This window comes from Plasmodium falciparum (genome assembly GCF_000002765.6).
Source record: "Plasmodium falciparum 3D7 genome assembly, chromosome: 3".
NCBI lineage: Eukaryota > Apicomplexa > Aconoidasida > Haemosporida > Plasmodiidae > Plasmodium > Plasmodium falciparum.
The window spans coordinates 465,055-480,000 of record NC_000521.4 but is presented as its reverse complement, the minus strand read 5'-3'; the positions used below and the strand labels follow the sequence as shown (position 1 = coordinate 480,000).

The window sequence follows — 14,946 nt, the reverse complement described above, 5'->3', positions numbered from 1 at the left end:
TGTGTATATGTATGTATATATATATGATTCCTATTCTTATTCTTTTATTTATAAAATTGTTACTGTAAATTAATTCTTAAAATTTTTTTATAGTTTTCTTTTTTTCTTTTTTTTAATTCCTGTCTTATGTATATATTTCTTTTTTATTATCCTAATTTATTCCTTATTCTTTTCTTTTTTTTTTTTTTCTTTTTTTCCCCTTTTTTCGATTTCTTATGTTTATATATATATATATATATATATATATATATATATATTGGAGAATTAAAAAAAAAAAAAAAAAAAAAAAATTAAAGAATATGAAACAAATCATCATATGTATATATACACATGTATAATTTGTTTACACCATTATATATATATATATATATATATTATGATTTAATATTTTTTTTTTATGTTTATTTTATCTCCCCCTTTTTTTAAGAGATAAATATATGTTTTCCTATTTTTTTAAAGAACTAAAAAAGCAAACCCATTTAATTAAAATTCAAATTAAAGCAACCTTTTATAAAATAAAATAATATATACATAATATAAATAAATGAAAATATATATATATATATATATATTTATTTATATTTATATTTATTATGTGGACCAATATTTTATATGATATTTTAATTTTTTTTTTTTTTCATTTATTTGTCTATTTATATTGAAGGGATAAAAAAATGAAATATAAAAACGTGCCAACATTATTCCCAACCATTTGGAAGAATAAAAAAAAGGTCTAACAACCAAACGCACACACACAAAAAAAAAAATATATTTAATTAAAAAAATAAAAATAAATATACAAATGTATATACATTTTTATATGTTACACAAAAAAAAAAAAAAAAAAATATATATATATATATATATAAATATATAAATATATACACTTTTAAGTAACCACAAAAGTGTTCTTACTACACTTGAGCTAGTACCACAAACCTATCACAATCATAAATCACTTTTCTTGTGTTTAACCTTTGGATATGTTCCTTTTCGTTTAAAAAAGAATATCCTAACTTATTCTTTTCACATGCGTTAAAAATAATATTCATATGGAAGGCTCTTTTCAACATGTGCTCTTCATTTTTAAAATATAGTAATGTAAGTTCAGCTCCTTTTTTCTGTTTAATATAAAGATACAATGTATTGTTATTACAAATTGTTTCTTTATTCTCTTTTTTAAATTTCCTTAAAAAATTATATATTTCCATAAAGGTCAAAAAATGATCTGATACAACGCTTTGAATTTTTGGTTCTAATGAAAATTTTTGGTTAGGAAAAAATTTATAATTTTCATATAAAAGCATAGGAGGAGAAGAGGCGTTTAGTATTTGTTTTTTTTCCTTTTCTTTAAAAAATATTTGTATATATAATATTTCACATATATGTGGAATGAATGGATATAAAAATTTTATCAATCCTTTAAAAATATAATAAATTAAAAAATTAGATATTTGACTTTTTCCAGAAGAATAATAGTTTAAAAAAAACTTGGAGAAATAATTCATAATAAAATCATTAATTAAAATAATACTTTTGTTCAGGTTATATAATTTCATATATTGTAAAATTAAATGTATTGTATAATAATATGCTTCAAAAATGCTTATACAAGAAATATGTTGTGTCTTTGTTTTTAAAAACTCAAGAACCTTAATATTATCATCAATACAATCACCATCAATACTATCATCATCAATATTTTCAATATTTATATTATTAGTGTTAGCAAGAATTACTTTACTCATCCTTATGTACGACTCATAATTACAATTCTGTTTTATAAATTGTCCCACGTTCCAAAACTTTTTTATAAACTTCTCACTCTTGTAAATGTTATTCTTTGACCATACTATATCCTCTACATTCTTTTGTAGAAAAGTAAACGATAAACGCAATGTATCCATATTTATATCTTCTAAATATTTCTTATAATATGTACTATTTTCATCACTCTTGCTTATCTTTTTTCCAACGTCATCTTTTAAGATACCATGAAATTTTACCGTCTTCGATAAAATACTAGTTGACAAATATTTATTATCCTTTTCTTTTTTTAATCCTTGTAAAATATGAACAATGTCATAATTATCCTTTGATGGTAATAATTCATTCAAATAATCATTTTCTATAAAGTAATTTAATAAAATAAAACTCCTCAATATCCAAGGATATAAAATATCCTGACCTGTGCAGGTAAAATCTACCAAGCTTTTTTTTTTTTTTAATAAATCATATATATCTATATTATTTGAATTTAAGCAATGTAAGAAATATAAACATGAAGAAAACCAACTATCTAAAATGTCATCATTTTTTAAATATTCTTTTTTAATACATTCTTTCTTAAATAAATTTGATTTTATTAAATTTTCATATGCTTCATCAACATTTTTTCCATAAACAAAGCAGTTAAAATGGTCTGCTATTATAATGTTCTTATTATTGTCATTATTATTGTTGTTTTTGTCATTATTATTGTTGTTTTTGTCATTATTATTGTTGTTGTTTTTGTCATTATTATTATTTTTATTTATTATTTTATTTTTTTTTTCGATATCTTCATATCCTTCTTTACTTTCTTCTTTTGTTACAAAATGTTCATATTTAAATAAAGGTATAGTATGACCATACCATATTTGACGATTTAATATCCAATCCTTTGGATGTGTTTCATAATTTTCTAAAAAATAATTTTTCCTATTACAAGGTAATATGTTAAAATTTTTATTACCACTATTATTATAATACATATTACATAATTCGTCATATTTAATACATAAATGTTCTGATAAAATTAAGGTACATTTATAATTTTTATAATATGCAAATTTTAATTCTTTATCTTTTTTTCTACAATTTATTATATTTATCAAATTATTTTCTTTTTCCTTTTCATCATTATTTATATTATATGTCATATGCTCTTTTTTTCCATGAGAGACGTTAAAAAATAATTGACTTGTCCCTTTTTCTTTATTTATATTAAAAGAATAGTCATGTTTTTTTTCCAAAGAATAGACAGGAAGGAATATATCATCATCATCATCGTCAATATTATTATTATTATCATCTCTTTCTTTACTTTCTTTACTATCTTTAATTTCTTCCCTTTCTTTAATTTCTTCCCTTTCTTTAATTTCTTTACTATCTTTAATTTCTTCCCTTTCTTCACCCTTTTTATTACCACTTATCAATGATGGAAAATTTTTTTTCTTATGAAAAATTAAAGGTATTATTACATTAGAATGTGGTAACAAAGCATACATATTTTCATACTTTTTTTTGTTTGAAGAATAATATAAAATAGCTACAATATTATTTATATCTTCTATATTCTCTATATTTATATATATATATTTCGATACATTAATTAGAGCCTTATTTTTTAATTCTTCTTCATTCAAATAATAATATGGGAATTTTTTTTTTTCAAAAAATTTTATTTCTTTACAATCATATTCTTCAATCATATTTTTAATTTTTTTTTTTTTTTCTTCATATTTATCATCATTATTTGTAATTGTAAAATCACCACATATACAATTCGAGGACATGTTATTTTTTTCAAAAAAATTTATTTTTTCATATGTATCATCATTTTTATTTGTTACATTTTTTGGGGGGTTGTTACTACAATACGTAATATCATTATTATTCATATTATGATCATTTTCGTTTTTTGTAGCAATACATTTTTTATCATCATATATATTGTCTATTTTATTTTTATTTTTTACTAAATAACATTTCAAATTATAAATATCTTTGTTCTCTGCATTTTTAAATTGTATATCCATTTTAGGGATAGCTGTTTTTAATTCTTTACAATAATATACAGGATATAGTCTATTTATAATCATATTATTTTTATAAAGAATATAAAAAGCTTTATTTATTAAATCAATCATACCTTTATCCATAGTGTTAAACAACATTTTTTCATTATATGTGATATTCATATTCTGTAAATCTTTTAGCATATTTTCTTTTAAATTTTCTTGCCACTTTTTTATTTCATTTATATATTTTTCTCTTCCCAATTCTTCTCCTCTCATGTGTTTAGCGAACATCTCATGTGCGCTCAGACCTCCATGGTCAAATCCTAAGAGAAATAATAAAGGTTAAATAATTAATAATAAAATATTATTATAAGATACACAAATATTTCACATATTTGCACAAAATATATTTACAAAATGATAATATATATATATATATATATATATATATATATATAAATATATTACAATATAAATATTCTTTATACTTTATTTTTTTATATATTCATTTTTATTACCAAAAAATGGAATGGCATATTTTCCCATTATATATTTATTATAGAGAAAAAAAATATGTTGATGGATAAAATTAAAAAAATGACCTGCATGTAAATTTCCTGACAAATTAGGAGGAGGATATATTAGGAGATAGGAATTTAAATAATGTGATCTATTAAATTTTCGTATGTATTCTATTTCTTCTTTTCTTTTTAAATCATATATATAATTTATTATAGATTTGTCATAAATATGTTCCATGTCCTTTATATTATATATGTGTTCAAACGGATGTTCATCACAATGATAACTTGGATTATAATACTTTTTTATAAAATCATTTCTATTTTGATCATTTAAAAGTTCTTCATCCCGTTTAAAAAAATCGTATGTTAATATATTTTGTTCCTTAGGAATATCCTTCTGCTTATATATAAAATGTTCTAATTTATTTGAAATATTTCTAGGGACATTATTTGATGAGTATGTTATGAATATGTTAGGACATAAATCATTTTTTTCTTTCTTCCTTTTTTCTAATTTCCCATATTTTTTATTTTCTACATTTATTATGGATGGAAGAGATTTAAATTTCCTCAAAAAGGATGTACATGAATCAATATATTTATAAATATCTTTTATTACTTTACTACTATTCCAAATGTTAAAAATAAAACAGCTTCTTCTATACACATACCTTCTTACATTTTTATGAATAAAAAAAGGTTCCACCTTAACAATTCTTTTACAATGATTAATATTTTTATTTATATTAAATGAAAGTTTTCTGTTTTTCTTGGTGTTATTATGCTTTCTCCTAATAAAGTTAAGTGGATTCTTTTTTTGGTTTGATATATTTTCTTTTATATATACTTTTGTTAAATGACCAATTAAACAAACATAAATTATGAACAAGGTCAGGAGAATTGTCATAATTTTATGGAAAAAAAAAAAAAAAAAAAAAAAAAAATTAAACTCACCTTAATTAGCTAGCTACATCCCACACTTTTTTCAAGAACAAACATATATATATATATATATATATATATATATATATATTTATTTATTTATATTTATATGTTTATATATTTATGGAATGTTCTTTTTTTTATCCCTTAGCATACTTGAAAAGATAATATGCCAACATGGTACTTCATATTTTGGTATACATACAGAAAAACATTTTATTTTTTATGTTGTGAAAGAATAATTCTTGTAAAAAGAGATTATGGAAACTCTTTTTATATGTTCATTTTAAAAAAAAAAAAAATAATAATAATAAATAAATGTGCCACCCCACCATACTTTTCTTCTTATGCCTGTAGAAATGATAATAAGAGAAACACCGGATGTTTAAAAATGAATTATAAAATAATAAAACATTGGAAAACACATACATTTCATTTGTATTTATGGATATAATGAAATAAAACACATTCCACTATATATATATATATATATATATATATATATGTATGTATACATATACATATAATACGTTTTATTTAATTTTAATTTATTTAATTTATTTTTTCTGATGTTTAAACTTTTATTACCTCTAATTAATAGCAGGGGAATTATAAACTATATCTTATTATTTTATAATTTAGGAGCATTGAAAAAAAAGATAGTATAAATAAAATCTTATATAATGTCCTTTTTAAATAAATAAAATATATAATTACGTGTACAACATTATTAGTGTTCTTATTATGGAAAGAGATTATTGTGAAATAAATTATTTATTTTCCTTAAGTATGAAATAGATATTTATATATGTTTTATATATGTATTAATATAATATTAATAATAATAATAATGTAGATATTAACATTTTCATTAAAAATAAATTATGTACATATAAAATAAATATTATATGTATATAAATATATATATATATAATAATCTATTAATATATATATATATATATATTTTTTTTTTTTTTTTTTTTTTTTTTTTTTTTTTTTTTATAAATCAAAATAGGGGATATCTTATTTACATGATATAATGTCTTTGTATATTTAAGGGGAAAAACAAAAATTGCAATAATAAAATAAAAAATATACATATGTAATAATTTTTTTTTGTAGAAAAAAACATAAAATAATCTTAAATATATATATATATATATATATATATATATATATATATTATATATAATAATATATTGATACATTTGAGCGATAAAAATCGAAGAAAGTTTTGTACAGTTTCTTAAGGGAATTATATATTATATATATATGAAGGAACAAAAGAAAAGAGAAAAATTTTAAATGAAAAAAAGAGCTTGTGTTTTTTTTTTGTGTTCAAATGAATTATAATAAGAGTTAGTATAGCTTTTAATGAAAATATAAGAAGAAAATAAAAGAAACATATATAACAATAAATGAATAGATAAACAAATGAACATGTAACATATATATATATATATATATATATATATATATATATATGTATATACGTTGCTTATATTATATATAAAAATATTTATATTTATATTTTTATTATATTTATATAAAAGAAAAACATAATTTCAAAAATTAAAATTTTTTAAATATTATGAGGGGTGGAGGTTTTTATAAAGGCACGAGTACTGAACAAACACCTTATTTTGGTGATAAGGAAAAAAAATTGATAGAAAAAATAGTATGGCCAGAAATATATAATAAGAAAATAGATGTAAATAAAATTAAATTCCCATTAATAGAAACATGGATAAATAAAAGGTTGATTGAAATTTTAGGTTTTGAGGATGACATATTATATGAGTATTGTATATCACAATTGAAGCAAAGTAAAGAGAAAAAAGGTTAGGCCGTCTTAAATTTTTTTTTTTTTTTTTTTTTTTACTCTCCTTGTACAAATGTATCACAATGTATATATGAATATATATGTAGGATATATTTTATACAATATTTATTTATTTGTTCATTTATTTGTTCATTTATTTGTTCATTTATTTGTTCGTTTATTTGTTCATTTTTTTTTTTTTTTTTTTTTTGAGCAGATGGTGAAGAAGATAAATATCTGAATGCAAAAAAACTAAAAATAAATTTAACTGGTTTCATAGGTAATAAGAAAAGTGATATATTTATTGAGGAATTATTAGAACTCTTAATAAATGAAGAAAAAAAGGAAGAACATATTGCCGATACCTTGAATGAAAATAAAACAAATGATATAAAAAAAGTGAAAAATGAAAATGAAAACATAAATGAGAATGTGTATAATGGTAAGGGAAAATATATTTAATATGTACATAAAATGAATTATACATATATTAAATAAATTGTACACATATATATATATATATATATATATATATTTATTTATTTATTTATATTTATTTATTTATTTATATTTATTTATATTTATTTATTTTGTTTTATTTTAGAAAATAAAGATATCAGTAATAAGGACAAAGAACATGTCAGCCATCAGAATGAACACAATATTAATAATGTAAATCTTAAAAAAGAGAAAGAATATACAGATATACAACGTGATAAAAGAAAACATAAAAGATCTTTATCACAAAAAAGTGATTCTTATAAAAAGAGACCATTTAATAAAAGAAAGACTTCTATCGAAAGGTCTTTATCAAATAAAAGATACGATGAAAAAACTAACAAACGTTTTAATAAAAATTTCAGAACAGACATATATAATAGAAAACATTCTAAAGATATTGGATATAAACATAATAATTCATATAGCTCAAGTGATGATAAATATCATAATGGTCGTTCATTATCCAGTAGTGATATATCATATCAACATCGAAGAAAAGTAAAAAAAAAAAAAATAAATAAAAGACACGATGATTCGTCATCTGAAATAAGTAGTCATACTTATGCTAGTAGGTATGATAAAGAGAGGAAAAGATTTAGAAAAAGAGACATAAATTTAGAGAGACATAAAGAAAGAGGATATATAAATAGAGATAAAGAAGGAAAACATATAAGGAGGGATAAAGAAGGAAAACATATAAGGAGGGATAAAGAAGAAAAACATATAAGGAGGGATAAAGAAGGAAAACATATAAGGGGGGAACAAGAAAGAAGACATCAAATTAGGAATAAGGAAAAGTATAGAGATAGGAATGATCATAAGAAACCATATTATGATGAAAACAAATCTGACCGTTCAAGAAATAGTAGTGATAATAATGAGAAAATGAGAAAAAAAGGAAAAAATAAAAAACACATGAAACGTTATACGTCATCGAAATCGGTTAGTAAAAGTAGCAACACGTCAATTAATAGATCAAGTGATAGGTCAAGAGACAGATCAAGTGATAGGTCAAGTGACAAATCAAGTGATAGGTCAAGAGACAGATCAAGTGATAGATCAAGTGATAGATCAAGTGACAGATCAAGTAACAGATCAAGTAATCGATCAAGTGATCGATCAAGTGACAGATCAATTAATAGGTCAAGTGATAAATCAATTAATAGATCGAGTGATAGATCAAGTAGTAGATCAAATAATCCAAGTGATTCGTTTAATAATAAATCTGAATCTTCAGAAAAAATTAAGCGAGATAAAAGAGAAAAAATAATAAATTCTGATAGAAATAAAAGAAACAGGTAATAGCTACATCTTTATTTTTATTTATTTATTCATTTTTACTTCAAATCTTCCCTCTTAAAATGTGTGTGTCCAATTTTTTTTTTTTTTTTTTTTTTTTTTTTTTTTATGATTATTCCTTTATCTTTCTATTATCAGTTCTATAACGGTGTCTAGAGATATAAAAAGAAAAGAAATAGATAATATAATGCGAAAAAAAAGTTACAGAACTTCAAAAAAAAAAATGAGGGCATGGTCATCGTCAGAAAGTAGCGACTCTGGAGAAAAGTAAAAAAAAAATTATATATATAATGAAATATATATATATATATATATATATATATATATAGAATTATAAAAAGAAAAAAATTCACCTAATTAAACACTTGCATTGAATGTATATTATAAAATGCGGAAAACCATTTTCATTTCTTTTATTTATTTAAAACAAAATATAGACACCACATTTTTAGAGTATCCACTTTTTTTTTTATTTGAATAATATTTTCATTTCGAAAAGGAAAATTAATATTTAATAGTTTTGTCTAATTCCATAAAAAGGATATATTTATCAAGTTATATATATATATATATATATAATTTATTTTATGTGAGAGCATCTTTTTTGAATTTTTTTTTTTTTTTTTTTTTTGTAATGAAATTATTCATTATATATTAAATATGAAAATTAAAATAAAAACATACATAAAAATATTTTTAGAATTTATTTGTCTATTTTATTTAAAATTTTTTTTTTTTTTTTTTTTTTTTTTTTACATTAAACTTGATTTAATTTTTGTAAATTAACTTTTCAATTTTATACCATTTTCTTTTGTTATAATAACATGATTATTATAATTTTACAAAAAAAAGAAAAAAAAAAAAATATATATATATAATAAAATATAAAAACAGAGGCAAAAAATATGAATATGTATATATATATATATATATATATATATATATAATTATAATATGACATTAAAGTAAATTATTTTTTATCATACGCAAGATTATTTAAAAATAAAAGTGTTCATATAATTTTGCAATACTTATATATAACCCTTAAAGTAAAATATGCTTGTCCTTTTGATAAAGTAAAGAGTTTCAAATATTTTAAACCGAAGCTACTAAGGTTTATTAATTTAAAATATATTTTTTCTTTTTTATATTTTATATTTAATGACTTTATTCTTGTTTCTACTGATTTTATAACATCCTTGGTTATTATATAACTACAGATAATACACATAATATAATGGGAGAATGAAACTAAAAAGATACATGCAAATATAAATCCCATAGAAAGGTCATTTTTCATTTTATAAAAAACAAACATTCCTATAAAACCAATAGTCATAAATAAATATGAAAAGGCCGGGTTAAAAAATGCGCAAACTCTAAAAAAAAAAAAAAAAATATTAATAACAAAATGAATAAATAATAAAGAAAAATTCAAAAAATAAAGAAACCAATATTTGTTTATATGTACTTTTCTCAATGGAGTATTGGGAAGATATAAATATGATTATTGCGGTTTAAAATTCTATATACAAATATGTTATAAGCATGCACGCAGACATATATATATATATATATATATATTTTAATTACAGGGATACTTTAGATTTCATTAACTCATTTAAGGCTTCTATTTCATTTTGCATATTTTCATTAGAATATAAATACCTTGAATCATTTGTCCAAGGATCAAATATATATTCATATTTTTTAAGACACACATTCATTGAAATGTCTGTATAATCATAGACAGCCAAATCCTCTTCTGGTTTTCCTAATGTAGGGTTCATCATCATACGTATTTTTATGAAATATATATTCAAATATGTTATATATGTATACATAACATATATCTCATTGTAATATTATTTATGAAAAAAAAAAAATATATATATATGTATATATTTTTAACTATAATATTATTATTATATATATATATATATATATATATATACCTTATTTAATATATTAAAATGTTACATGAAATATTCTGAACATATTATCAAAGTGAGAAAAATATTATGAACGTTCATAATTTTTTCAAACAATTAAAGCTGTTTTTTTTTTTTTTTTTGTTTGTTTTTGTAATAATTTGGCTAGTTATCTATAAACAATTTTATATTAGTTAATTCAATAGAAATATAAAAGAATTACATATTTCAAATGTGATAAAAAAAAAAAAATATATTTTCTATAATAGACATAAATTTATTGTGGAATATATCACATCAAAAAATAAAATAATAACATAGTAGAAAAGTTGAAAATGTTTACAAAACAGACAACCATATTATAAACAGGAATAATTTTATATTATGTCCATATTTATGGAATGTTGTTATAAATACATTATTTATAAATTACATAAATATATATCCTATAGCATATATAAAATTTCTGGAATAAATTATAATCCATATTATATTTTTAATCATTTAATTTACCAAAAAAAAAAAAAAAAAATAAAAAAAAAAAAAATAAAATAAAATAAAATAAAAAATAAATATAAATAAATAAATATATATATATATATATATATATATATATATATATATCATAGTACACATATGTGTCCCGTGGGTAAAGATAAACAATAAAAAAAAAAAAAAAAAAATTAGCAAAAAAATTAATGCTCCACATAACATAAATAAATAAATATATATATATATATATATATATATATCCTCACATATTTGCTTTCAAATATTTATTATGCATAATTGGGGCCCTATACAAATGAGATGTTAAAGATTTGGATCTTTCTAACATCTTTGCATAATTATCTCTCATCATGGTGAGATCACTCTTTAAACTATTTGAACTATTTACATAATTCCTACTGGTATTGTTACTATTTAAATCGTTTATGTCTAGTGCCCTCGAATATTTATTTGTATATATATTCATATTCGATTCAACTGATTTTGCTGCATTTCTTGAGTAGTTACTCATATTATCAAAGTTTAATGGTGTCGTATTACTAATATGATTATTATGATTAATCATATTATTATTTATATTGTGACTTCGTTCTGTCGAATGATGGTTTGAATTTTGGTTATGTAAATAATTTTCTCTTGTATTCATATTTCTTGATTGAATACGAAACTTTTTATTTTCATAATTATTCATTATATTATATGAAGATTCATCTACCATATTTGGCTTGTGAATAGTACTTAATATAAAACTACTACTGTTATTAGTATCTGTAGTAAAGTTTTTTTTCTGTCCATAAGTAGAACTATATTTGTTTAATGAAATTTCGTCATTAAAATATTTCTGTTCATCTCTATTCATTATTCCATTTTTTTCATACGCTTTTCTTATATTATTATTATAGGGTTCTTTATCAATCACGTTTTGTGGATTTAATAATAAGGAACTCATTCTTTTAGCCACATATTCATTATGTGCCAAAGAATTTTTTAAATGGTTCTTGACTATTTGTTGTTCAGCTTTATCTATATTTTCTAGAACGCTGTTTAAGGTATTACTAGAATTATTATTCTTATATATATTGTCTTGGAGATTTACTGAATTAACTGCATTATGTACATTATCCATGTCTATATGATATTTACAATTCTCTTCTACACCATTATTTGCACCATTATTTGCACCGGTATTTTTCATCACATTGTTCATATTTTTATTACTCATATGTTCATACGTTTCTTCATCATTAAGCACATATGATTTATTCTTGTCATATTTATAATTCATGTTTTCTTCATATGTATCAACAACATTTGAATTTATTTTATTCATATTATCAAAATTTTTCATCATTCGATGTGTATTCATCACCATCATACTCTTATTATTACTTTCACTTTGATCTTCATCCAGCTTTTCATACTCTATTTTTCTATTTAATAAATAATCCATCTTAATTGTATCATTATATAATAAATGCTTATCTTCTTCATTCAACTGAGATAAATTTCTATAACTATTCCTTCCATCATTACCAATATTACCATTAGGGTTACTAACCCTAGGTATATTTTCATTACTATTAACATTATTATTAATATGTTGTATATTTTTTTTATTATTTTTGTATATATTTATATCATAGTTAAGATTTTCAACACTGTTGCAGTTGGTACTATTGGTACCTTCTTTGTTATAATGAAAAAGATCATGATGATCCGAAAAAATATTATTTTTATAATTATTATAATTATTATTATTATAATTATTATTATTATTGTTGTTATTGTTGTTGTGGAGGCTGTCTCTTTTCATATGAATATAATTTACATAATCATTATTCATAGGAATATCTTCATGTGCTGCTTTCAAGACATTTTCTTCATCCATAAGAAAATTATTTTCATTTGGTCTATCAAAAAAATCATTATTATTATTATTATGATTATTATTATGTGCATGATCGTTTAGAAAGATTTTGTTTTGATCATTATATTTTTTGTGCTTCATATTATAATTAAAATTATTCTCATTCAAAAGGGAATCATCAGTATTATCCACATCTTCATGATAATACATTAACAAATCATTGGTAGATGCATCATTTTTTGTTTGTGCATTCTCTGAATATGCACGTAAATTATGAATTTTATGTTCATAATTTTTTATTTCTCTATTAATTTCATTCATTAGTTCAATATTAATTTGTATAAAATTTTTCTTACTATTATTTAAATGAAAATTATGATCATTTTTTATTAAACCTCTTTGAAAATATTCATAATAAATTTGTTCAGCTAATTCCAAAATGTAATTTTTATTTTGACTTTCATTTATTAAAATTTCTTCGTCTGTTTTTTTTAATTTAGACAATGCTAATATTATATCATTTGTATCAATATCTTTATATATATCATCATTTAAATTTTTAATTTGACTTCCTAAAATAGCCATAATACTATAATTATTCTTTTTATTGCTTATCTCATGAAAATCTACACTTTCGTTTTGAAATTTATTATTGTCCACAAGAAGAGATAATATGTTATTTATTTTATACTTTTCATATATTTCTCCATTATAATAATCTAGTTTCAATAGTTTCATTGTTTAACGAATTCTTTTCAAATTTACAAAAAAAAAAAAATAAATAAATAAATAAATAACAATAAATATTAAAAATTTAAATATATACAAGTTTATAAACATATGTTTAATATTATTAATAATATGACAATATGTTGTTCATCGTGACTAATAAAAAAACAAAGAATTATTTATATTACATATATATATATATATATATATATACAAATATATTATAATTTAAGGGAAATTTATGAAATTATATTTAAAAAATAATATTTTAACAAATTTAAACATAGTACTTATATTATATATGAATTTATTTATTTTATTATTTATTAATTTTTTTTTTTTTTTTTTTTTTTTTTTTTTTTTCTCTCTAAATTATCAAGTCAAATAAAATATATTTATATATTAATTTTCTTTTCTTTTATGAGGGTACAATAAAAAAAAAATATAAATATTACATATATATATATATATATATATATTAATACATTTAAATTATCCTTTATATATATATATATAATTTTAATATATACCTTTTTAAAAACATACACTTTATGCCCAACAATACATTTTATTTTAAAACATATGATATCTCTCTAATTATATGAATGACACATTTATTTTAGTGTTACTTTAAAATTTTTTCTTTTTTATAATAATATAATAAAAATTATTCATATTTACATATTTTATAATATATTAAAAAAAAAAAAAAAAAAAAAAAATACACATAAAAATTTTAAGGTGAAATATTTATATTTAAAAAAAGAAAAAATAATAATAATAAATTATAAAAATATTATATATATATATATATATATAAAAGAAAATAAAAGGTAGGTAGCTAAGTTTAAGTAATAATAAATCAAAAAAAAAAAAAAAAAAAAAAAATTATATATATATATATATATATAATTTTTTGTGTGTATGCATACATATGATAAAATATTATGAACGGTTCATAAAAAAAAAGGTATAATAGCATGAACTGTTCATAAATTTATATATATATAAATATATGCATATATATATATATATATAT

General features: G+C 19.6%; 4 protein-coding genes across 4 annotated transcripts; 1 reads left to right on the top strand and 3 right to left on the bottom strand.

Moving 5' to 3' along the window:
- Positions 1 to 914: 914 nt before the first annotated feature.
- PF3D7_0311200 (valine--tRNA ligase, putative) lies at positions 915 to 5,213 on the bottom strand (the record flags this gene model as incomplete). Its single annotated transcript, XM_001351149.1, has 2 exons — positions 915 to 4,105; positions 4,301 to 5,213. 2 exons carry the CDS (start codon positions 5,211 to 5,213, stop codon positions 915 to 917), a joined length of 4,104 nt encoding a protein of 1,367 aa, XP_001351185.1.
- A 1,626-nt stretch (positions 5,214 to 6,839) lies between these two features.
- Positions 6,840 to 9,141, top strand: PF3D7_0311100 (pre-mRNA splicing factor, putative; the record flags this gene model as incomplete). The annotated part of the gene is made up of 4 exons (XM_001351148.1): positions 6,840 to 7,089; positions 7,288 to 7,512; positions 7,675 to 8,869; positions 9,009 to 9,141. 4 exons carry the CDS (start codon positions 6,840 to 6,842, stop codon positions 9,139 to 9,141), a joined length of 1,803 nt encoding a protein of 600 aa, XP_001351184.1.
- A 741-nt stretch (positions 9,142 to 9,882) lies between these two features.
- On the bottom strand, positions 9,883 to 10,714 carry PF3D7_0311000 (conserved Plasmodium protein, unknown function; the record flags this gene model as incomplete). The annotated part of the gene is made up of 2 exons (XM_001351147.1): positions 9,883 to 10,249; positions 10,464 to 10,714. The coding sequence occupies 2 exons, from the start codon at positions 10,712 to 10,714 to the stop codon at positions 9,883 to 9,885; spliced, it is 618 nt and encodes a 205-aa protein (XP_001351183.1).
- Positions 10,715 to 11,555: 841 nt separating this feature from the next.
- Positions 11,556 to 13,916, bottom strand: PF3D7_0310900 (conserved Plasmodium protein, unknown function; the record flags this gene model as incomplete). The annotated part of the gene is made up of 1 exon (XM_001351146.1): positions 11,556 to 13,916. The coding sequence occupies one exon, from the start codon at positions 13,914 to 13,916 to the stop codon at positions 11,556 to 11,558; it is 2,361 nt and encodes a 786-aa protein (XP_001351182.1).
- Between the last annotated feature and the right edge of the window lie 1,030 nt (positions 13,917 to 14,946).